Source organism: Alligator mississippiensis, chromosome 1, assembly GCF_030867095.1.
Source record: "Alligator mississippiensis isolate rAllMis1 chromosome 1, rAllMis1, whole genome shotgun sequence".
Classification (NCBI taxonomy): domain Eukaryota; kingdom Metazoa; phylum Chordata; order Crocodylia; family Alligatoridae; genus Alligator; species Alligator mississippiensis.
Window position 1 is genome coordinate 214089865 of NC_081824.1, and position 26601 is coordinate 214116465.

Genomic DNA, 26601 nt, shown 5'->3' on the forward strand with positions numbered 1-26601 from the left:
CACACTTGGCCCCTAACCTAAAAAGCTCTTGAAGTTGAAAGAGGTGCCAGAATTGGCAGCTTTGAGGGGGTTGTGGAGGAGAGGAATGTTCCCTTTTGAGCAGTCTGGGTGCAGTACAGGGAATCCTGCAGTGAAGAGCAGTATCACCCCCTGCTAAGCCTGTTTGGACTGAAACTCTACACAGAAGTGGACACAAAGGCTAAAAGAAAGGAATGGGAGTACCATTGTCTCGAATTTGGAGGGATTCCTTTCACATGGGGATAGTCTGTGCCAGCATCATAACTCCATTACCCAAAGGTTGTATCATTGGATTTGTGTGTTCCAACCAGGGAGAAAAAAGTATCTTCTTAATTTCAGACATCTTACAGAGACAGCTCAAATAATACTAATAATCCTTTGAACTCTGCTAAACCTTTCCCATCTTAGCAGAGATAAATCTAACATAGCAACAGACAATACTGTAACTCCTATTTTTGAAAAGTGTTTACTCACATCGTTTGAATAAATTAATTTGCAAATAAAAATTAAACTACAGTATAATATAGTCTTAATATAAATGATTAGAACAAGTACAATACAGGGGATCCTTGCTGCATAAGTCTCATTACTTAATGCATATAACAATCTGAAAAATGTCAAAATCAGTTATATTTCTATGAAAAGGGTGTAACAGCAGTTACTTGTACATGACAGCTAACTGAACTTATAATACAGACTTCCTGACATGCATTTCCTGAGTGAACCAAACAATATATATCATTTCTTTTTAAAATGGAGAAAAAATTCTTGAGAGTCAAAATAAAATCCGTGACTTAAGCAACACAGGTCATTTTGTTTTTACCAGGGAAAGTTTAGAAAGGGATTGTGATGGGGGGGTGGGGGAAGCTATGCTACAGAGTACAGGAATTTGCTACTGTCAATTTATACAGTACATATTTCCAAACCAAAAAAAAAAAAAAGTTTAATAGCCGATTAAAAAAATGAAAGAAAAACACAGAGCTCAACTCAATCCTTAAATATCAGGTTGTACATTTGTCACAAAGTATGGTGGGTTAGCATCAAGCTGCATGTAGTGCACAGCCTCTGCTGGTAAGAGATGGAGGAGGGAGCAAAGACAGGAGAGCATTTTGGGTGGTTATTGAAAGCGAGACTAAGCACTGACTTGAATCAGCCGTAGTGTGAATAGCCTTCATGCAAGCTTCCCACACACGCAGCTCTGCAAATCCAACTCAGTCTCAACCTGAGCTTTTCCTGAGCAAAGACTTCCAATTGAGCCAAATAAGTCAATGGCCCTGGGATGTAGTCAAAACATCCATTAGGTACCAGGCTGTTATTTCCTATCACTTGTGGTCTAACTGCGTATGTGCACTCACCTCCCTGGAGCTGAAAGGCAAATATAGTAAAAGCAAGTTGGCCTCCTACCTGCCCCTGTAGTTTTTAACAGAGATTCTGCAATTGGTCAGACCCAATTTAAAGGGGAAAAAAGAAAAGAAAAAGAAAAAAAAAATTGCACCTTTTTGGCTAATTTGCAAGTTTTTCCAATACTGAAAAAATGGCTGAGCCTTGTTTTTAGGGGGTTTCTATCTGCTCTGTTACTGTTTAAATTAAAACCCCACAAATGTCACTAATGCTAAATAAAGAGACTAATACTAAGGGAGAGAAATCCTTAAATCTAGATTAAATTGCATATTCAAAGAATTAGGTAAATGTTTTCTTGTGATCAGTACTTTTATTACACTCCTATCCAATGGAGGGACATTTCAAAAGGTCCATCTTAGCTTTCATGTGGTTAAGCACACTTTAACAACAATTTAATTTGAATTAATTTTTAAAAAGTTTTCAGCTATTCTAGGAACTCAGTATTATTTTAAATTTTAAAAAAATCTCTACTTCTTTTCTTTCCTTAACTTTCCCCACCCAGAACTAATCTACACATCCAATCGATGGATGTAACACACTACTACCATGCTACTCTAAAACGCTCTAGGATATTTTCAATAATAAAGATAAATAGAAAAAGTTAATATACAGGTTGCTATATTTTACAATGTTTGCATCAAAGCTGTAAACTAATGTCAATTGAGCTGACCATTTTACCCTCTGTTATACAAAAACAACTTTTAAGTTACCAAGAGCATGTCATCCAAAAACATTAAATTGAAGGCATCATATTTCTCTCTGCATAACTCCTTTCCCCACTTTAAAAGTAGTCATTAACCAAAGAGGCAAGAACCCTTGCCCCATAAATTCTCTTTTTTCTCCAGACTTTTCCTAATGTAGAGAGGGATTTAGCTGCTCTAACAAAAAACAAAACAAAAAAATCTTCATTTTAATGCAAACTGTCAAAGCCCAGAGAATGAGACAGTTGGTTTAAAATCAGAGCTTAGCTTATAAGTTTAATGCAGTTCTTGGTGGCATGTGTGTTAGTCAAGAGGTCCTTGGAAAATAAGTCTGATGTAACCTTGTTCACCAGCCAGCTGATGTGCGCAGAAGGGGCAGGCTGCATGAAAAGTATGAGTACCATGAGGAAGAGGAATTTGGGACCAATATGCTGTTGTCTTTTCTGAGCACACGTGTCCACATGGGCTGAATGCATGAGTTGGAGGTCCTGCATCCACATAAAATCCAGCTTCACATCCAAGCCACAGAGGCACATAGGGGCCAACAGAGCGGCACATGGGGCACTCCCGATCCTTCCCGTCTCTCTCCTCTTTGTTTCCCCAGTTGTGATAGCCGTGTACATGGCCACAGTTCAGATACACCCAAGGCTGCTTTTCATCGACAACATCCTTCCTCTTCATACTAGGAAACGCCAATGTGTTAAACCCCACTGGACACTGAGGCCTGGCTGCATTTATTTCCTGTCTTAGGGCCTCCAAATGCTTCACTGTAGGAGTGCGTGAAAGGCCTTCTGCAGTGCGCCATAGCAATGTAGCTCCACACAGATCAATCAATGAGCCATCTTGGAGTTGGTTGGTTTCATTCTCAACCTTTGGAAGGGGATAGAAATATGCAGATGTTACAAAACATGGGATTGAAAGAAAATGAACATATCACCAAACAATTTAAGAGTCAAATCTTGTTAAGCACCTCCAGCCAAAAGCTGAGTGACTACCAATAGTGGGTGCCTAACTGAGGATGCCTGGAGAGGGCCCTGTGCGAATGCTTTCAGAAAAATTCAGGCCGTTTAAAGACAAGATGACCATACATCCTGGTTTGGCCAGGACAGTCCCAGACTATGGAGGCCAGTCCCAGTCAGCTGGTGAAAAGTAAAATGAGCATCTCAAGCAGAGGGTGGGGAGGCAGAGCAGCATAAGCTATGAAATAGGAAGCTCTATCAGACAGCAAAATTGCCCTAAAAGAAATTAGCCTGACTAATGGAATGACCATTAGAAAGAGATGACTGTTAACATCTTTGAAGTGAAGAACAATGGGTCATTAATGGACCACTGACTCCCTTAGTTGCCTGAATAGTAAAACCAGAGCTGCACCACTGCTGCCCTGCCTGCAACAGCCCCACTGACTTGAGAGGTAAGGGGGAAGGTCAGTGTCCCACATTTTGCATTGTCCCATATAATTACCCTATTTAAAAGTGGTCTCAGGTAGGACACCCAAAGCTGAGATCTTCACAAACAAACATGCTTATAATCATCTTTAAAGTCCTTCCTGATTACATTTCTAACTAAGCCAGTTGAGCCGTCAGAGAAGAAAGAGCTAGACTGGCATGGAACCATGAAAATAAAAAACTTACTTCATACTCCATTATGCTTATAAATTGTGTGAAATAAAATGCACACTAATCTCACATCACAAACAACAAAAAACAATAAGTAGCCAACATTCCTAAACAAATACACCATAAGAACATAAACAAGTTAGGGGTGCACTGATAAAGATTTTTTTGGCCAATACTGATGGCTAATTATTAACCAGCCTTGTCAGTTGATACCAATCCAACAGCTGACATGCATCCTAGCAGCTTGGAGAACAGCATCTAGCTGGTAAGTCTGTGGGGTGGGGAAGGGTGTGGGGGAGGGAAGGAGTGTGGGGGAGGCAGATTGAGGCCCCCGTGGTGAGGGAGGAAGTGGGGCTGGGCAGGCGCTGCCCAGCTAAGGCAGGGGCAGAGCTGTGGGCGATATATCGGTGCCCTCTAAAAACAAATGAAGCATTTTGGTAAAAAATAAAAACAAAAGTAACGTGAAGACAAATATCTTGTCTCATTCCCTCAGGAATTCTTTTGAATGGGGTTTACATTTTAAAGAAATCTTGGCAACTTCTGAAGAACCATGAGAAAATTATTCTGGAAAAACATGGAAGTCTTGGGAAAAGTATAAGCAAGAGAGGAAATGCTAGGAGTAATTTTTGCATCACAGGGTAGTAAAGCTTTCTCTGCTCGTAGAACACCACTCAGTTCAGCTGATCAGTTAGATACGCAGTAAAACAACTAATTTAGAAACAGATTCTGCCAGTCTCACTCATGTTGAGTCAGCCTCTACCCACTGGCTTCACCATTCACAAAAAATGCCAACATGAATATGGACTAAGGCACTTGAGCAAAACAGCTAGAATCTGCCTCACTCAGTTCAAGCCAAACCTTTTATGGCTGTATGTCTGAAACATGAGGCATAAAACGCTTACCATTTTTCCCCTCTGTTGAGCAGATCTGGTTTCACGGAGACTGAATACATTCCCACACACAGATATCTCCCTCCACACCCCTGGTTTGGAGTCCTCAGTAAACCCATTACGTGGATGCATAACAAGAACTCCATTTGTGGTTAACCCGTCCATCTGCCCATCTGACGTCTTCCACTTGGCAGCCTTCTCCTGTGAGGAATGACATCAATGAAAGAACTTCCATTCACCTTTAATTCTGAGTTAAGAGCTAGTTGAAATATAAGGCTGCACTGAGCCAGGAAGAAAAAACGGCTTTTACCCCAAGAAAGATGTTTTTGGATGAGTCGAATCCTGCAGCATATATTCTTGCTGTGAAAGGAGGGTTCCGTTCACATATGATTCTGCAAGCAAACCTTGATATAGTGCTCTGTACTGACTGTGTATCTGAATTACTCTGACTTCCAGGAACTGTATCTGTCACAACAAAGTCAATTGGGCTTTCTGTTGACCGGCCAATCTGAGCAAGAGAAAATATAAGATTTTAGAAGATAGTTGTGACAATTTTTAAACCCAACAGAATTAGAAACCAACAGGAATAAACCATGACTTCCTGGACATTGAAGGCATTTTTTGATCTGAAATTTAGGTTTTTGAGATCGTGTACTATTCTGACCTGAGGAATTACAGCACTCCTAATTGGTCATTTAGGAATCACAATACAGGTAAAAGAAGGGAAAAATAATTATGAAGAAGTCAGATCTGACATGGCTTCCCACTGGAAGTCATCTCATCCAGAAAGATATAATTAAGTTAGGCAGATAGACTGTTACAGTGCCACAACAGCCAAAAAAAAAATCTGTTTACAGAAGACGACAATTAGTTGAGCTCTTGTGGTTGTACAAGCCTAACGTACGTCCTGATACCAAATTTTGGAACCCGCTGGATGTACAAACATAGGGAAAGAACACTTGGAATATTATACCTGGCATTCCTGTTCTGAAAGAATACTGGAATCAGGGTGATACTTGTTATAAGAGACTAGGCACATGAAGCTTGTATTTTAGTAAAAATATCCCTACCACAGCTCAGTGCAACCAGGAAAACAGTAAAATGCTATAAACTCACACCCTTGAGAAAACAGTCTTCTGTCTGGCTGCAGAGAGGCTGCCCACAGTGTTCTCTTTCAGTTGCAAGCCATAGGGAATTCTCCCCTAAATTCAGGTGCTTTGAACCCTACTAAGCAATTCCAAAGTTGCAGTCATACTATAATGAGCCTGAAGGGAGCACTTTTACAAGCAGCAACTTATACATTTAAGTTATTGTAGCCCTTTTGTAGTTATCAGGGATTGCAGAGAAGCTTCTGCTACTGCCTTCAGGGGTTGCCACCACCTTGGACCTGGCAGTATCACCACAGCCATTAGCTGAGACAGAAAAACTTCTTGCCATAACTGTGATGCAACAAAATTAATGCAACTTTGGTGCAAGAAGAAACATGATAAGGAAAATAAAAATCAATTTCTTCTGAAAGAAAAATCTTTAAGAAGAAAACAGGAAATAAGATATGATAAAAAACCCCACTATGGTCCAGTTTTACTCATGGTCCACATGATGTGAACCCAAAGTACATGTTAAACTCACTGAAGCTACAGCAACACGTCACAACCAAGTCCACTGTTCCAACATTTCCCTGCTGCATTTAGGGTTTTTTTCTATATCATAAAATAGCAATTAGTCCAAACTACTTGCACTTTGTATTTCTACTTCACCAATTAGAATTCTGTAAGAGTTCAGGAAATTAGTTATACACTATATCTTTCAAAAGAAGAAAGGCAATAGGCAGGCTGAATGATCTGCACAAGTAGTGTACAGAAGAATCATGAATAAAATCCTGCTCCTGAAATGACCAATCTCTTCTAATCAATTCTTCCTTGGGGCTCTTAAGCAATTTAAATAAACAGCAATTACAAAGATTGCAGGCTGAGGATTTAATGCATCCAGTATTAAACTCCCAAACTGCAAGAATGCCACCAAAAGGTATCTTGTACTGTTTTCTGATACAGGAAATGTCTAAAACATGATGTACCTGAAACATGTCAGTGTTGCTGTCATGTGTATATTCAACCACCACAGTCTGGGCCCGAGATAAGGTATATGATATGCTATGTTGGTCCTTGTTGCTTATTGCCTATAGAAAAGAATAATATTTAAGCATCACAAATAAAACATATCAAAGATTAATAGTCATAAACTAGCTAATGAGCAAGTTAAACATATTGGCATCATAGCAGTTAGCATGACAGGCAAGCACTCTTTATAAGTCCATTTTCAGGTTTCTGTTTCTTAGCATAAGATGTGACACATTCATTTAAAACACCATCTGAGCTCAGGCTTAACTGTCTGAGTTTAGCAGTCTAAAGACATCCTGGGAATGACACTTCTGTGCTGTGGTCCACTTCTCCCCAGCACTCAAAGGAAAGTCAACTGGATATAGTATCCTGCAAGTGGTGTTCACAGAATGTGGCACATTCAGTATAAAGGAGGAGGGGGGAGGGTGGCACTGAATATGAATCCCCCCCTCCCAACACACACACACACACACACACGAGAAGTCAGTTTCACCATCCCCAGTAATCTGCTTATTCTTTTCAATACCATGTGTTTTTGGACCAAAAAGAAAAAAAAAAAAAGATGTATCCAACTTATACCCAGGAATGGAAGTAAAAGGAACAAGAAATGTGCAATAAGGCGTCACCTTTGTTACAAATCTGTGCAGGATGCAAACATCTAGGCTAAGTGCAAACATTTGGGAAGTTAAAATGGGTTCAAAATTGCCACCATTTAAAACTTAGCTTGTACCAGTGCTGACCTTACACTTAGGCTAGGGAAAGACATTACACATAAACCGGTTTAAGTGATCAGAAACTGGTTTAAACCTGTAACAGAACAGATGTTCAGTGCACATAAACCAGTTTGAAAATGGCTGAAACCAATTTGAGATTGGTTGACTGTAGTATCAGACTTAACTGATTTGGGTCAAACCAATTTATGCAATGTCTGTCCCAGACCCCTTGCTGGTTTAAGATATACTAGGATGCTAGGGGTGTTTGGTTTATTCTGTGGGCTGGGTGGGGTGCTCTGCTCCACAGCAGGGCTGGCCCCTCCCCTTTGCTCCCTGGTTGCAGCTCCAGCACAGACTGTGGGCTGCTCCCCACCCCCACTCCCTGCTAAGCAGGAATTCCTCCCTCCCCTCTATATTGCTGAGAAGGTGTCTGTATATTAGCTCCCAGACCACATGCTGGCTACGGTCCCTGCTGAATCAACACACAGAATCAGCCGGTAGCTGGTAATGTCCCTCTGTTGTTTTCTTAATGGGGTGATAAAACACTGTTATCAATTCCCTACTGGACTAATCAAAGTGTCCTACCAGGGTCTGGCTATGTCCCCCATCAGCTCAGTGCTGTGGAAGAGATGGAAGGGCTACTCTAGCATCCCCCCCTGCCAGCTTCTAGCCTGAGCCACTGCAGGATGTCCGTGCAGTTACAAACCAGTTCAGCCTACCCAGGTTAGACTAACCTGCAAAGACTGAATCAATTCAGGTTCAGGCTTTTTGAATATTTGTCCCTAGCCTTATAGACCCAGGGTCAGTGACCAGCAATCAGTCTAAACACATAACTTTACAGATGTTTCTTGCACAAAAACTGGTCTAAAAATTGCAGAACCCAGTTTAAGATAAACTTGGATCTATGACGTATCAGGCTCATTTAATTTAGGTCAAACTGGTGCATGAAACTACTGTGCACATCCTTTGCCAGCTAGAGTACTGCATTTAGTTTTGCGCCCCCCTCCCCCCCACACTTCAGGAGGGAGGTGGATAAGCTTGAGAGGGTCCAAAGGAGAGCCACCCGCATGATCAAAGGCCAAGGTAGCAAGTCTTACAAGGAGAGGCTGAGGGATATGGGACTCTTTATTCACTACTGTGCACATCCTCTGCCAGCCCTGGAGAAGAGAAGGCTCAGGGGAGACTTGGTGGCAGCCTATAAGTACATAAGGGGTATGGGAGAACAGTTGTCCACCAGAGCTTCCCAAGGGATAACAAGGTCTAATGGCTGTAAACTTCTGGAAGGCCAATTTAGACTGGGACATAAGGAAAAACTTCTTTACGAGCGTCCAGGGTCTGGAACAGATTCCCCATAGACGTGGTGCAAGCAACTACTCTGGACCCATTCAAAAGGCGTTTGGATGCATATCTTGCTGGGTTCATTTGATTCCAGCAGACTTCCTGCTTATGGCAGGGGGCCTGGACTTCATCTCATGAGGTCCCTTTCAGCTCCTAATGTCTTTGAAATCTATGAAAGCCCAGCCACTGGCCCTAGCCTTGGGGCTGCTCTTTTCACCCTCCCTACCCCCCAACCCTCATGCCACTCTGGGTGCAAACACTTACCTGCGTTCACTGTGTTATCTGTGCCGCAGCCAAGCAAGTAAGTCCTAGTGGGGGGAGGGGCAGGAGGGATGGGGGTATAGGTTCACTGGGGGTGGGTAGGGGAATGGGATGGGACCCCTCACCCCACCCATGGCTTGCATCTGCCCCCTACCCCACCTGTGGGTTGCATTTGCCCCCTACCCCCTGACAGACCCCCGATACCCTTCAGCCTGCTGGCCCCGCAATCCCCTGGATAGCCCCCTTCATCCTGATTTACCTGATATTGGTCAGCCATTTTGAATTGATTTAACCTCTCCCTAATACCGCCAAATGTATGTACTTAGCCCTAGAGTTTAAGTCAATGGAAGCCAGCTCCCCAAGTAAAGAGGGGAATGTGCACAGAGTCTCCTGTTTTAATTCTTTCTGCAGGCCAGCTGATAGTTGCAGCTCCTGCATTCTCCGGAGGACAAGGACCATTCCCAGGTGCTTCTATGAATTGTCCACTGGAGATGACAAACTCTGAGAGGAAGTATACCTCCCCCTGCAAGGGGATGATTATTCTACAGGCTGGTAAACTCTGCAACACACTGTAGCTACCTGGCATTGGCCTTAATTGCAGCAGTCTCTATTTGTAGAAATGGGAAATGAACTGAAAGATGTATAATGAATGTGAAGTGCCATGTTATACTAGGTTCTGGTATGAATGAAGAGATAGATACCTCAAAGGAGGTTCACAATAGGTCTACTACCACATGTTCTTGTGGTGGGGGATTTGTCAAGTCTGCTTCCTCCTAGTATGTCTCTAGGAACTACACAACCCAGAACATAGTGCTCTTTGGACATGCCTCATGTGCACCCACAGAGCTCTAAAGACTGTACCCCCCTCCTCCCCCACCAAATTCCATTCTTGGGCTGGGTACAAACATGCTCTACCCCTTGAGATATAAGTCAACCTTCTGTTGTGCTCAATTAATCTATGAACTCACCAATGATAAGCTACAGGTGTGTGACTTCAACACTAAATTATACAGAAACTAATTCAGCTCCTTCCTGACTGAATCAGAAATAGATCCAACTGGCCCCTTCAACACTGCTACAAAACATGTGTTGCTACGTGACAGACAAATTAGTCACATCTAGTGTTAGACATATGTTGGCCTAGACACAAAAGATTTGCAGAATGTTTAAGCACAACAAAGTTACAAGAATGCCATGCCTCTATAACTTCTGTCCTGAACTTATGCAACACTAAAGGGAAAAAAATGTATTTTATTTTAAACCCCCTTTAATTCATGCTGATATCAGGAGTGATTAATAAACTACACATACAAATTGCAACAAGTGCTGTTAGCAAAACAAAGGAAATGGAAATTTACTTAATACAGGATGCAGAAGATCTTGCAAAATAGATTAAGCTTTCAGCTTGTCAGCCTGGGGGTTGTGTAGTTTTTGAAGGTTTGTGCCATCTTTGTCTGGCAAAACAATGCCTAGTTGCCTGTAACTGAACAAATGCATCTCCCTTGTTCACTTCTGAATAGAGTACTCATGAGCCTGGAGAAGCAGGGAACACACAGTAGGAACTGAGAGCAAAGGAACTGAATTAAAGCACCTGAGTCAACCTCATTTTAAAAACTTTGCCTCTGCTACTTAATGTAATTCCCTGATCTACAAATCTTAAGAATCAATACTCTCCATTATCAGGGCATTTGGGGCAGACAACAGAAAGCCAGAACCTATGCCTGCAAGAGTGATCACATTGGGTGCTGACAGACATGGGAACTCCCCACCTCAAAAAAACAAACAAACAGAAGCAGCAGTGAGTTACTTCAACCCAGCTCTGCAGCATCTGTACAGATCGAGTCCTTCAGCAGGGCTTTTTGGCACTTACCTAAAAGCTGACTCAATCAGCTTTTAGATAAAAGCACCAAAAAAGCTTCACTAAAGCACCAGATCTAGACGGACGTTGGGAAAGCTGGGTCTGACTAACGATGCCTCTTCTGGGCGTGCGCTGGGTTCGGCGCAAGAATTTACTGAGTTTAAATTAAAACGCCATTTTTTAGGGTTTTCATGTCTGTAAACTGCCAATAGTTATACTGGATTTATGGGCCTAGCCTGAAGTATGCTGATATGTTAACTCTCATCAGTTCCCATTGACTTTAGTGGGAGCAGAGGACCTTGACAGCTCAATGCAAGCAAGTACAGCACATTTTACTGAATTGAGTCATGTACTAAATTCAATCCAAATGCAGCAGGGATTCTTATCTCAATAATATTCTCCATTCTCATCAGTCATGTTTCACACAAGTCTTCCCCAGGACTTAAATGTTCCCACTGCCCCTTCCTAACAAGAAACTTGATTTTGAAGCACTAGATTTGAAGCAGTTGATTTTGAAGCAGTTTTACAAAGCCCAGATCCTTGAATCCCTTCCCCAACCTCTGGGTGGGCAAGTGGCTTCCCTCCCTGTTCAACTAAGCAGTGCAAGCATCTTTGAGAACTTCACTGAGCAATCATATATCAACCATTTGACATGAAGACTAGACCTAGCCCTAGACCAGTGTTTCCCAACCTTTTCCAGCCCAAGGCACACTTACATTAATAAAAATGTCCCAAGGCACACCTGTTAAAGCATTCCTCATTCTTATACCTATTGTAGCTCATTGCCAGGGCAAAATTCTGCAGCACACTTGTTCATTTCTGATGGCACACTTTTGTGCTATGGCACACTGGTTGGGAAACACTGCCCCAGACTAAGAGTGCCCCTGGGGCAGTATCATCCAACCCAGAGGGCTTCCTATAGACCTATGGGGAGCCCCATAGGCTGTGGTCCTGTGTGCTAGATCAGGCACGCATGGTAGCATGGGGCCTGATCCTGGTTTGCAGGGGCTGAGCGGAGGTGGCACAGGGACCTTACAGCCCGATCCTGGCTAGGCAGAGCCAAAACCATGAGATCACTGCCCTAGAGCACGTATGGACTGTAAAACTGGAGAGCTGAAGTACATGTTTGTAACAAGTTGTGGAGAAAAAACAAAGTGTATTGTGTCGTCAGCTAACTCCTAGGACCTAGAAGTTCACGTTCCAGACCCACTTATGTTTCTCATGTGGTGAGTACTAAGCACAGGATTTAATTTTTTGCTGGGTGGCTTGTTTCTTGCTATGCATGAAAGGCACCAAGACCTGGGACATCAACCACTTTTCCTCCCCTCTCAGGGCCTGATGCTTTCTGACAGCAGTAGGACTGCAAGTGATATACTGAAATTAACTCCGGCTGCTCATAGTACCAGAAAGGCCTAGGCCAGTTTCTGCTCTAACAACAGCTGATTAATCAAGCGTACCTTTGCTGCCTGTGGGGTGCAGGCAATATGCACAGTGCTGGGTTTCACCCCATTTGCCTTGGTTCTTTTAAATAAAGCAAATCTACTTTTCCTTCTTCCTCTATCTCCATTTGGCAGAGAGCCATTGTACCTGTGAAAAAAGCCATAAGGAAACATATTATATTCCTATATTTATTTTAATCTGTGTATACATTATTTATTTAAAATAGTTGATACTATATATAACTAGACAACTTATTTGCAATATGATATGGTTTTTGGTTCTACAGCTTTCAAGTAATTACATCAAGGAAAGCAAAACCTCTCACACACACGGTGTTCCACACTGTATTGAAAATAGGCTGTCTAGTAATTAATATACTAGGTAAAAAGGAGCAGTAACTTACCATTACTTAAGTCTGAGAATTGATGCAAGTGGTAGTTGGGCACCACTTGGGCACACATGTGCAGAACTTAAATGTGTGATGACATAAATCACATTTGGGGTAGATGATGCGAGGGTAACCTGGGCTCATCCTGACCATACCAAATGTAGCACCCCACCACTTTTACACTTAGCCTCCCTTCTAGGTATGAGACACTTACCCTAACACAATCAGTTCACCATATTTTACTGGTGCTTTAGAAGGATGATTTTCTTGATCAGGAGAAAACATGAGCTTGGTTAGTGACTTCTCAAATTCCAGTTTCTGATCAAGACTGCTGGCACACTTTTTTCATTATTTCCTATAAAAACAAAGGTAAAACAAATTAGCAGAACGTCAATAAAATTATTTATGCCCATTAAGTCAGCTCTACAAAATGGTTTAAAAGAACCTGTAGACCCACCGTATTGGTATGCATGTCTGTCCTGTGGTCTCCCTGTCTGGATGCTCTAGTTCTAATCACTTCATGTATGCTGTTTTTTTCCCCCTCAGGCTTTTAACTTTTCTTGTGAATTTCAGCCATATATGTAAAATAAATATGCATACATTCCTGTGTACGTACAGCACATGCTATTTCTCCCTGCCCAACACCCCCCTCCAAACTGGGGTGTATGCATTAAACAGGGGAACTGATTTTTTGCCTGAGATAAAACCACCATGAAAGCATTAAAAACTTGTGCCAGCCACTTGTTCTGTTTTTTTGAGCTTTCCGTTAGCCAGGACTAGAACACTACTCCCATCACATTGTGATAATCTTGTTCCACAGTGCAGCAGCTCTGGTATTCATAGAATCAGAAGTAGGGTCGGAAGGGACCTTGCAGATCTTCAGGTCCAACCCCCTGCCTGGGCAGGACGAAAACTGGGCTCAAGTGACCCCAGCCAGGTAGGCATCGAGCCGCTTTTTAAAGACCCCCAGGGTAGGAGCCAGTACCACTTCCCTTGGAAGTTGGTTCCAGATACTAGCCACCCTAACTGTGAAGTAGTTCTTACGGATGTCTAATCTCAACCTACTCTCCAACAACTTGTGCCCATTGTTCCTTGTTATCCCGGGGAGCACTAGGGGAAAACAAGGTCTCCCCCAAACCCTTCTGGTCCCCCCAGTGAGTTTATAGATGGTCACCAGGTCCCCCTCAGCCTTCTCTTGAGAAGGCTGAACAGGTTCAGGTCCCGTAACCTCTCGTTGTAGAGTCTGCCCTGCTGTCCCCAGATCATGCAAGTGGCCCTCCTCTGGATCCTCTCAATGTTGTCCACATCCTTCTTGAAGTGGGGTGTCCAGAACTGGACACAGTACTCCAGCTGCAGCCTGACCAGTGCCATGTAGAGGCAGAGGATCACCTCCTTGGCCCTACTTGAGATGCACCTGTTGATGCACGATAAGGTCCAGTTAGCCCTGCCGACCGTGCCCTCGCATTGTCGGCCCATGTTCATCTTGGAGTCAGTGATGACTCCAAGATCCCTTTCTGCCTCTGTGCTCTCAAGAAGGGAGTTTCCCCATCTTTTATTACTATTACTACTTGTATTACTATTCAGGAAGTTGAGGAAAATAATAGGCCATTTTTCTTCACTTTACAGGTGTTAACAAGTACTTCTCCTTTTGTTAGGGCAATTTTGCTGTCTGGTACAGCTCCTGGTTTCTTCTCTTATTTCACAGCTCTTTAGCCCTTTTTAAGATCACAGATCCACCCATGGAGACCAGTCTTCAGCAGCTGCTAGGGTTTTAATTAAGCAGGAAAGCATGACTTTGGTAAAGATTAGACTCTGTTCCTGCCCCCTGGAGCCCTACCTCTGGGGGATTTTTTGTTTGGAAATGCCTTTCAAAAACAAGTTGCATGTTATATTTTGGGGTTATGTTATATGTGAGAAAACAAGGTATGTACCAAGCCAGGTTGGAATTCCTGCAAGTCATGTTTGAACTTTCTATATCCTAGAATATAGGATAGATAGATTTAAGTGCAGTAACAAGCATCTGATGCTGCCCTAGAGCAGTGGTTTTCAACCTTTTTTCATTTGTGGACCCCTAAAAAATTTCAAATGGAGGTATGAACCCTTTTGGAAATTTTGAACAGAGGCATGGACCTCTTTGAATTGAAAGTGTGGGTATTTACATACTTTTGATTGATTGTAGGCATCTTTTGCGGATTCTGTAGACAGTCTGCAGACCCCCAGGGGTCCAGAGACCACAGGTTAAAAACCACTGCCCTAAAGAAATAGATCATTAATACAATTTTCACTGATGCTGTCCCATCTAAAATGGTGTTGAACTCAACCCACTATATCAGGTACAGCTTTCCAATAAGTAAACCAGAATGGAGCGTATTTAAAATTAGTCCTTTCTGCTCATTAACAGTTTCTGAACATAAAGGTTTTAATCATATATATTTGCAATTCAAAATGACTTGCCAAATACTAGTTTGGGGCTGCTGACTGAACTGCAAGGTGCTAACATTCAATATGGGAACTAAACTATGAGTTGCGATTGTTCACAGAAGTTATGATACTGCTCCTGTCCCAGCACTAAGAAAACATGACTCAGAGCAAAACTTCCAGTGCAAATTGTGAATACTTGCAATTATAGTTTCAAGGCCTTTTCCCATGGATTCTCTAGTTAGCTGACAACAACATTTCTGCAGAAAGTGTCCTGAGGTTTTTCAGATTTCTTAATAAGAACTGCCTCCATGGTAGAGGTTTCATTATGTATCTGGTTTCTGGGGAACAGTTTACACTGGAGTTATTCACAATTCCCTTGTCAGCTGTTTAACAGAAACATTCAGCCACCTCTACCTTGCCTCTACAGAGAAAAAACTAACAGAGTTTGCGACCTGTGCCTCAAATAATAAGGCGCATACAATCTGTAGCATTCACCAGGGAGCCTAGGAATCAAAGGCTAACTATCCTGGGGTTCGACCCTGCAAGAAAACCAAAATGTTTTTCACTGCTCTGGGTTGTTGATATTAAGGGTGAAAAACCTGTGCCAGCCACTTGTTCTGTTTTTTTAAGCGTTCCATTAACTGGGACTAAAACACTCCTCCCATCACATTGAGATAATACTAACTGCTGTTTTTTCATCTTACTGCTAACACTGATATTGTACTCTGCACTTTAAAAAGTGCTGCTTGTTAGTTAACTAAATGAAAACCTCTGCCTGGCTCTCTGACATCACCTCATGTTCTTGTCATCATTTCAAATTTAACATGGCTAAAACAGTCTCTAAAGCATTGCATCTCAACTATGTCTAGGTCTAAGTCCAGCACATTTTTTCTGTACAACATTAAAGTTATAGCTTTTTCTATCCAGCCAGAGAGCACATATCTTTCACCATCTTGTGCCTTATTACTGTAACATCCTATTCTCTAACCTTGATTAATACCATCTTGCCCCATTCAGAACACTGCTGCACAGGTTATTTTCCTACCCTCTCCTCTTAACCATGTTATCCTTCTCTCTGCATCTCTCCTGTGGCTGTACTATGTTGAATGCCTGTTATGCATCTTAGCTTTCAAGTCCTTTTATGGCCCACCTACTCAATGTCTCATCTAATTCAGTATAGGTCAAATACTTTCTCTCATGATCAGCTTGTAATGCTAGCCACAATTGCCTGCTTGCTAAACTTTCAAATCAGCAATTCATACTTTCTCCCATTCTGACCCTCCCACTTGAGGTACTCCTCCCAAACACCTGCAGAGCCACTTCACTCTCCTCTTTCAAACTATCCTTTGCCATGAAGACTATAAAGAACTTACTCAGACTGCCAATGTGTTGAGACCACTGCCTATCAAGCTTGCCAATACTATCTCCCTGTTTCTTTATACCCTTCCAAAATTTTCAGAGGCTGTCTTGTCTTGAACTATCATCTCTTGGGGAAGGAAGAACTGTCCTTCTTAACTGTGTTTGTAAAAAGCAGGGGTGCACTGATTGAGATTTTTGAGGCCGATACCAATAGCCAATTTTTAAGGAGGTATATTGGCTGATGCTGATCCAGTTTCTGATATGCAGCCCAGCAACTTGAGGAGCTGCGTCCAGCTGGTAAGTCTGTTGTAGTGGAAGGGGAGGAGGGAGGAAAGGGGGGGAGGGGCAGATCAAGGCCCCCACAGTGAGGGAGGGAGTGGGGCTGAGGCAGCACTGCCCAGCTGGGGCGGAGAGTGAGACGGAGATGCACATTGTTCAGGGGACGCCAGGGAAGGGAGGGGGGAGAGGGAGGGTGCGGATCCTACTGCTGCGCACACTGTGGGAGGGCACAGGGGGGTGCATGCCCCCAGACCTGCGCGGGGCAGGATGCCACTGTGGGCTGGGGTCAGGATCTTTCCAGCACAGGTGGGGGGGGGAGGGGAAGAGGGGCCCGACCATGTGGCTGTGCTCAGGCCAGGAAGCGGCACTGAGAGGGGGCTACGGGTTGAGGGGGGCTGCAGCCACCCCAAAATTAAGTGTAGCCCCCCCCCAGCCCTGCCACCACCTGCCCTGAGCGCAGCCCCAGCCCAGCCCTCCCCACCCAGATCTGGGGGCACACGTCCCCTGTGGTCTCCTGCGGTGCGTGCAGCAGTGGGAGCTGCACCCCCTCCCCGCACGAGCCGGAGCTCCGTTCCGGGCCCCTCGCACCTTGCCCAAGCAGTCCTAGCCCCAGCCCCTGGCCCCAACCCCACTCCCTCCCTCACCATGGGGGCCTTGATCTGCCCCCACAACACACCTTCCTTTCCCCCTCCCCTTCTACCACAACAGATGTACCAGCTGGACACAGCTCTCCAAGCTGCTGGACTGTGCTCCTTGCCACCTATGTGCTGTGCTGTGGCTGCCCTATGTACATGGGCCACTTAATCAGCCAAATCAAGCCGATTTCCAATACAGTCAATTATATCGGTGCCGATCCAGTATCAGACAGATGCACTGGTGAACTTCTAGTAAAAAGCCTAATATGACAAGTCCTAGATGCTTCTTAACTCTGAATTGGGCAAGGGCTGATCTATACTTGAAAACTGCACCAATATAATTATGTCAGTGATGCAGGCCATTTTCTCTCGCCCCCCCAAATAAGATGCTTATACGGATGCAAGCCTTAATGTAGAGGGTGTGGAAGCAGAACATTTAAAGGGTTTTGTTATGGATCCAGAGCTAACTGGAGCCTTGCTCTGGACCTGTATTGAAGATCAACCCCCATCAACTCAACTTTGAATAGTCACAAGGCTGGAGAACCAAAGGCAGCTGGATGTGATGCAGGCCATATCACTCCTTGCACTGTTGGATACAGATACTAGGATGTCTTGCCAATGCTAGACTGATGAGCTGCCTTGGTTTGGGATGGACCCTGAATGCCCTATTATTGTGGGCACAGTTACGCTGGTACAGCAAACATGTTAGCCTGATATAGATGCTCTCCATTCCATAAGGAAAAAGTAACATCAGTATGAGTAGTGCATAAGTAGTACAATCCGTTGGTGTAGACAAAGTCTCCCCTAATATTAACCTCTATAATAGAAGTGGGGAAGGAAAGAGGAAGAGTGACGTGTTCAAGGCAACACCGCATAAAGGAGGGGTCTGAACTAAGGAATTTCTAAGACCAGCTTGCCTTAATCTCTTACATGGATTATAACTGCAATATTTCTTCCTTCACTTTCTCTGTTTCTCCTAAAGGGAAAGAATGGTAGCACAGCGGTAGCACTGCTCAACAGAAAAAGGATGCACTTCCCAAATAGTCTGCATAGCAGCTTATTACAAAAAACTATTTACAGTTTTGAATAAAAAACCCCTCCCTACACATCTAGTCTCCTCTTCACAAACCAATCTTCAAAATGCATACTGGTCTCTCACCAGTCTCTGCCCCTTCAGTTCAATCTTCTCTGCATGCCACCACTTTTGCCTAAGCCATCAAAATAATTTTCTGATGTCAAGAGGGGATGTTACTAAAATTGACACTTTCTTCTTGCAGTTATTTAACTGTCATGGAATCTACAGTACTGCTCACTAAGAAACACCCGGGGACTGGTAAATATTATTAGGCAGTAAATCAGAACACCTGAATAGCACTCATTGTACCTTTCTTCCTGGAAAAGGGCTGAAGATCTCTTTAAACAGACTTACTGCTGGCAGAAAGACGGGTGAGAGATTGGCATTTTTGGCTTTCTTGTGTGGCATAAAGAAGGCTGCCATGGCCTCTCTTTGTTATTATTCAGGTAGCAAATTCTCTATGTGGAGAGTTCAGGAAAATGCAGCTGCTGGCCCCCAAAATCAGGTTCTCACCCCAACTCCCACTAACCTTGAATGGGAATTATATATGCATGCTGAGAAACTAGACCCTGAACTACCTGAACAGATGGCCAAGTAATCTCTTGCGGGGAAGACGACCACAGAATAAACGACCAAAGAACTATAACCATGGACCAGAAACTGTAGATAATGTTTCATTCTTAACAGTAGCCCACCTAAGACAATAGCTACTTGATGCAACACTTCAGACTTTAAAAACATCATTAACTCTGAAACCACAGGCCAAAACTCATGAATTTTCAAATCCAAGTGCCACATCATGGGAACAGCTTGCTCCTCCAATGTCTGAAGAACTTCGCATGACTTTAAAAAAAAAAAAAAGAAGTTTTATAGCTTTTTCTTTCTTTCTTTGTTAAATTTAAGCCTAAGTATCTAAATCTAAACACCACACCCTTATTTTCAGAAGTAATACACAGCCAAAACTCCAATGGAAGCCAGGAATGCTACTTCTACAAAACATAGACAAATATGACAAATCCAAAGTTGGCTTGCAGGTTGGCATTAAGTTACACACTGCAACTTACTGCTACATGTACTATAGTCACTTACAAGGAAGGTCAAAGGGAAGGTCCTCAAGCTTTTTCTTCCACCATCTTAGTTATGTTTCCTGCAGGACTCTGCCATTTCATGCCTTTGCTATGCAAGTTACACTGACCTAAAAACTGACATGCAACTCACACCACTGTAATCACTCCAAATTTCACCCTGCACATACAATTAAACTTGAGCCTGCTCTGCATGAGGATTTTAGATACTGTCATAACCCAATGATTTTCAGTGCCTCGGCACACTGGAATTTTCCCGCCACATGGAGCTATCTTTGCACAGTGGATTTCTCAGCTGCAGAGAGAAAACCCTGGTGCAAAAGAGTTCCTGCCACACGTATGCAAATTTGTGTCCCACTATTGGTCAATTCTAAATTATTCCTACCTGGCAGCTAGCGATTGGTTTGCTAGCCGTATAAAAGGTTAGAGCAGTTTCCGCCCAAGTTGAAGGACCCCTCGACCATCTCGTGGGGAACTCTAAGCGCGCCATGGAGCCTAGCAAACTCCGTGTGTGTCTTGGAGGAGAACTCAGGGACCTGATCAGACTCTAACCACTCCCCGTCATCGTGGAAATATTGACGTACCCCTGTGTGAAGCGCTCGTGGAGTCGTACACTGACAACTCATCTCGGTTCGGTTCAAAGAGAGATCTCACCCCTGTGTGTTTGCGTGCAACTGTAATTCAAGCAAGTTTTCTTCCTGCACTGCGACCATCGGCAGTGTAAGTAAAGCTTTCTTTATACAACCAATACGCTTCCGTGCCTAACTCTATTCCATCGTGGAAAAACCCCACCTGACGATCCGGGCTACTGGCCATAGCCTTAGACCGCCCTCGACTCCCGACAGATACAACAGGGCAAGCCTCTGCCACAGAGAGTATACCTCTTTAACCTCCAGCTGAATAAGAGTCAACAGCATGCTCTTGTAAAAATATAACAGTCTAGTGTCGGCTTTAACAGGAGTGTCTCACGCAAATCAACGGAAGTGATTCTGCCACTCTTTAGGACTAGTGAGACCCACCTGGAATACTGTGTCCAACTGCAAGAAGGATGTGGACAGGTAAGAAATAGTCCAACAGAGCAACAAGAACTATTAGAGCAGGGGCAGGCAAAATGCAGCCTGCCAGGCCATTCTATCTGGCCCATGGGTCCCTAAAAAATTTAGAAATTAATATTTATTTGCCCCTAGCTGCCCATCATGCGGCCCTCGATGGCTTACCAAAACTCAGTAAGTGGCCCTCCACCCAAAATAATTGCCCGCCCCTCTATTAGAGGCTTGGGAAGCATGAATTACAAAGGACAGGTTGAAAGAACTATGGTTATTTAGTCTGGAGAAAAGACTGAGTGAGATTTGATAGCAGTCTTCAAACACCTGAAGGGTGATGGAGAGAGATTGTTCTCTGTATCTGTATGGGACAAGACTAAGAGTAATGGCTTTAAATTGCATCAGAGGAAATTTAGGTTGGGGAATAGAAAGAACTTCCTGACTACAAGGTGGTCAAGCATTGGAACAAGCTATATCAGTAGTTCCCAACCTTTTTGTGCTGTGACCCGCTGCTGGGAGCGGAGTGCAGTGGCCTGGGGGTGGGGGAGCTCCCAGTACACAGTGTGGGTTGTCCTTTGTGTGCAGTGCTGCCAGCATTGCCCCCGCAACCCTCATTTGGGTCATGACCCAAGGTTGGGAACTGCTGGGCTACGCAGACAAGTTGTGTAATTACCATCCTTGGAATTTTTCAAGAGAAGGTTAGACAGACACTTGGCTGGGATGGTTTAGTCAGGGATGATCCTGCCATGAGCAGGGAGCTGGAGTAGATGACCTTGCAAGGTCCCTTCCAGCCCTACTCTCCTATGATTCCTAAGCTCCTAGTATAAGCCCAGACTATGCTGAGGTAATACAATTCATACCTGTGCGCACTGTTTCTACATAAGAGGTCTGTACCAGCAGCTGAAATTCAACTATAGACAAAGCCCTAGTGTTGTGTTTGTCTTTATATTTACTGATTTTAAGACAATGATATTTTTCTTAAAAAACACAGAATAATAAAAAATAGGACTGGAAGGGATCTCAGGAGGTCATCTGGTCTAACCCCATGCTCAAGACCAAAAAAACCAAAACAAAACAAACAAACAAAAACTTTCAATGATGGAGCTGCCACAACTTGCAAATAATCATTTGCATGTTTTAAAAAAGGAATGCTTGTAGACTCTTCAACAGAATTTGCAGTAATTACATCTCAATGAAATCTTCTAATACAAAGAATAATCGTGCTGAAATTTCACATCACTTGAAAACACTGCTCTCTCAGGGTACTGTCATCAGCTAACAGGCTCTGGAATAACATTCTCTAGGAAGTGCATGAAGCCTGTTTTCATGAATTATTTAAAACTAGACAAAATATGTAAGAATTTACCTTCAGGGAACCCTCTTGAACTGGCAGAGAAAGATGCACTGAATTATCTAATAAGCCCCTTTTGCTTCAAGATCCTGAATTTCTATGATCATCTGTATCATACTTTTAAAAATCATTCATAACCAGACAAAAAGAAATCACACCATAAAAAAGAAAAAAGGTCAAGCAAGATTAAAAGGCAGAAATGATAGAAACAGAAGCCCTAGAAATGTCACATCAAAAAGATCAATCATCTTGGAACATGGACAGTCAAGATCTCAGCACAGGCAGAAGGAAGTTTGGTAGCTGTCTTACTGTTCTTCTATTTGCTGCGTAACAATCCCCAAGCTCAGTTACCAGCAATGTTTTGCCAGTAGCCAAGCCCAGGTGGCAAAATACAGGGGATGTCATTTTCAGGAGTCACTCTGAAACTCTTTCTTACGAGGCCCACCAGAATCCAAGCCTGGACATGTTTTGGAAGCACTGTAACATCTTATTTGGGCAGGCATTTAGTAAACAAAGCTGTGGTACGGGGGTTGGTTTATGTTGATGCTCTAGTTTCCTTTTGGTCCTGGGTATGACCGAAAACTGCACCCTAGTGGGGTTTGGGGTCACTGTGGCAGAACTGCTTGTGGTAGAATAGCCCTCAGAAAGTGCCGCCAGGGTCAAAGCCCAGGGAAGGGCGAGTCTGGGGTGCCTTAAACTCCAGCCTCTGATGCCTTGAGGGTTACCCCTTGGTGGGGAAAGGCTAGGGGAGCTAACCCCAAAATAAAAGTAAGGGCAGGGTCAGACTGTTGACCAGAGCGGACAGCTCTCTGGAAAGTCCTCTCTAGTGGATCAGGTGCCTGAGCAGATATGCTCACCTCCCCGGCTGTAAAGGCAAATGGCAAGAGCTATGTGGATGGTGCAGGGCATCCATTTGGGTGCTGCAGGACCTGATGGCCATCTATCCACACATTTGTTTCCAGACATCTCAATACCGTTGTGCCATTGGATTCAGACAGGACTGGATGAGAGAGTGAGGGTGACTCTGTACAACTTTCTCTCACTTAAATTCAACTGACGTGCAAGTCATGACATCATCTCTATCCCCCCCATAGACACACTCAAGTCCTATGGTGATGTGAGCAATGCAGCAGGTGTGGATACACTGGGAGTTGTAGCTGCAGATCTGTACACGGGCGGCTCACGGCACAGGGTTGCTTTTTACTAGACTGGAGCAGCAGTGGAATTTGGCAACCCCCTGGGTGAATGAGCAACCCTATTTAGGATCACATTGCTCACCTCTGTAGCCTGAGGAAGGGGCTAGAAAAGGTGCCTTAAACATTGTCTGCTTCACCATAACCCTGGTCAGAATACCACAGCTGACTGGGATCCCACTATAGTGGTCAAAAAAATCACACACACAGACAAAAAAGACCAAAGTGACACCACACGCCATTGGTGCTTGGAATGTGCACACACTAATGGACTGTACAAGAGCAGATAGACCAGAGAGAACAGCTCTAGTTGGCAGAGAACTATCCAGGTTCAACGTTCAGATAGCAGCCCTGAATGAAACGCGTCTAGCTGAAGGACAATTCACTGAAAAAGGAGCTGGCAACACCTTCTTCTGGAGTGGCTGTAGTAGAGCAACATGAAGCTGGTGTTGGGTTTGCCATCAAAACACAGCTAGTCAGCAAACTTACAAACCTCCCAAAGAGAGTGAATGACAGACTCATGCTAATGAGACTCCCACTGCCTGGGCAAAGATGTGCAACTATCATCAGCACCTATGCACCAACCATGACCAACCCAGATGTGATTAAGGACAAATATTATGAAAAATTTGATTTTTATCAAATGAATTTCATGAGGAATCACAGAAATGCTGAAGGCAGACAAGCTAATCATCTTTAGTGACTTTAATGTTAAGAGTTGCAGCAGATCACCAGGTATTGCTGAAAAAAGTGGCCTTGGGAAGTGCAACAGCAACAGGCTCCTCCTGCCGAGGAAATGCACCAAACAATTTCTTCATCACCAACACAGTCTTCCACCTGCCAAACTGCAACAAGACGTCTTGGATGCACCTGTACTCCAGGAGAAGAGACAGACAGGATGTCAGAGTGACAAAGGCCAGAAGTGCAGAATGCTGGACTGACCATAGACTCAGGTCTCCAAGCTGAATATCCAGATACATCCTAGTAGACTACCACAAAGCAAAAAATAAAAAAAGTAAAAAAAGCTCAATTTCTCCAAACTGAAACAGGAGAATGTGAAAGAGGCATCTGCTGAAGAACTGAGCAATCAGCTAGTAACAACTGATGACTACTCTAATAATACTGAGGGAAACTGGGCATCTTTCAAAGACTCTCTGTAATCAGTTGCATCCTATATCCTTGGTCCCACCACATGTAAAAAAATCAAGACTGGTTTGATTTTGAAAACAATACTAACACAGGGAGACTACTGAATGAGACACACTGGCCATAAGGCCTATTTAGAAGACAGCACCTCAACATCCAAGAAGTCATCCATCAACAACATCAAGGAGATTTGTCCAACGTAAACTCAGAGATGCAAAACTCATGGCTGAGTAACAAGACAAATGAGATTCAGTCCTACACAGACAGGAATGATATGAAGAATCTCTATGATGCTCTGAAGACAACCACAGTCATCACTGTGAACTTCTCCAATACCGAGTGCTGATGGCACCACACTGTGCAATAACGAAGGAAAGATACTACAAAAATGGGTAGAACACTTCAACAACATCCTCAATCTACAATCATCTATTAGTGAGGAGGCAATTGATGGACTGTCCCAGACAGACATTAACATATCTCTTTCAATCACCATCAGAGGATTAGTGAGTGTGAAAGCAATTCACCGGCTGTCAAATGGCAAAGCACCTGGAGCAGATGCCATACCAGCAGAGGTCTACAAGGCTGAAGGCTCACACATGGCCCTGAAACTTACTGAACTCTTCCAGTTAATGTGGACTCAAGGAACAATACCCAGGAGTACAAGAATGCATCCATCGTCTACTTTTACAAGCAGGAAGGCAATAAATAATCCTGTGACGACCATCAGGGCATCTCCTTGCTGTCAATAGCTGGCAAAATCCGGGTTTGCCTGAGAGTCAATGTGGCTTCAGGAAAAGACAGTACCATAGACATGATTTTTGCAGCTCATCAACTTCAACAGAAATGCCAGGAACTGAATTCCAACCTGTACATGACTTTCATTGACTTGACAAAAGCATTTGATAGTCAGGAAGGTCTCTGATAGATCATGGCAAAATTTGGTTACTCAGAGAAATTCATTGCAATGGTTTGGCAATTTCATGATGACATGCTTGTTTTCACTGTGGATGACAACAAGTCATCTGAAACATTCTCACTCACATATGGAGTCAAGCAGGGCTGTATGCTGGCCCCAATCCTCTTCAGTATGACGTCCTCTGCCATGCTTACGGATGTCTTTTGTGACTGTGACACTGGGATTGACATCAGATACTCAACTGATGGCAAACTCTTCTATCTGAGGAGACTACAGGTGAAGACAAAGTTACAGGAAGTGACTGTTCATGATCTTCTGTTTGCTGATGACTGTTCCCTGAATACCAAATCGGAGGCTGACATGCGGTGAGCATAGACAATTTCTCTACAAAATGTGACACGTTTGGTCTCACAATCAACACTAAGATGACAGAAGTGATACAAGAGCCTGCACCAGGAAAGCCTTACGTAGAGTCTACCATCACAGTGAAAGGCCAAACCCTCCAGGCAGTGGACAAGTTCATTTATCTCAGCAGTGCACTGTCATGTGCAGTTCATATTGATGATGAAACCAATGCCAGAATTGCCAAGGCAAGCATGGCCTTCGGCAGACTATGTGTAAATGTGTGGGAGTGCAGAGGTGTCAGTCAACAAACAAAACTGAACGTCTACAAAGCCACTGTGTTGCCAATCCAGATGTATGCATGCAAAACCTGGATGGTGTATGGACACCATGCTGAACTACTTTCACATGGGCTGTCTGAGGAAACTGATGAGGATAAGATGGCAAGAAAAGATCCCAGACACTGAGGTTCTCACATGGGCAGGCATGCCAAGTATCCACACACTGTTGATGAAATCATAGATGAGATGGGAAGGCCATGTCACTAGGAAGTCAGATGAGCAACTGCCAAAGAAGATCTATGGCGAGCTAAAGGAGGGAAATGACTCTTGGGAGGCCAGAAATATTTAAGGACTCCCTCAAATCCTCCTTGAAATGTTTCAACATTGGCCCAAAGTCTTGAGAACATCTCGCTCATGATTGTTCCACCTGGCGAAGCCTCATCCATACTAGAGCTACAGCCTATGAGCAGAGGACAACTGCTGAGGCAGAACAGAAGCTCAAACAGCATACATTTCACAACAGCAGTATGTCTGCTGTTAATCAAGCAACTCAAAGCAGCAGCTCTTGCTCAGAATGCTACAGACAATTCAAAGCACAACTTGGCTGGATCAGCCACTCACGTGGCTCAAAGAAACCAAACCAACCAGCAATGTCATCGTCATCTTCAATTTCAGAGGACAACAGTTTCCTTCTTAAGTTGTTTTGTTTCTCCTGTTTTGTACATTACTCT

General features: G+C 43.6%; 1 protein-coding gene across 2 annotated transcripts in view; it reads right to left on the reverse strand.

Annotated features, from left to right (window-relative positions):
- Nucleotides 1-465: 465 nt before the first annotated feature.
- PELI1 (pellino E3 ubiquitin protein ligase 1) overlaps nucleotides 466-26601 on the reverse strand; it is a 77185-nt gene continuing 51049 nt past the window's right edge. For both annotated transcript variants that reach the window (XM_006264912.4, XM_019500835.2), the window contains 6 exons: nucleotides 12956-13096; nucleotides 12371-12500; nucleotides 6701-6802; nucleotides 4937-5134; nucleotides 4639-4827; nucleotides 466-2990 (listed from right to left, as the gene is read on the reverse strand). In XM_006264912.4, the coding sequence (XP_006264974.1) occupies nucleotides 2424-2990; nucleotides 4639-4827; nucleotides 4937-5134; nucleotides 6701-6802; nucleotides 12371-12500; nucleotides 12956-13026 (1257 nt within the window). In that variant the 5' untranslated portion in view covers nucleotides 13027-13096 and the 3' untranslated portion in view covers nucleotides 466-2423. The remainder of the gene's footprint in view (nucleotides 2991-4638; nucleotides 4828-4936; nucleotides 5135-6700; nucleotides 6803-12370; nucleotides 12501-12955; nucleotides 13097-26601) is intronic.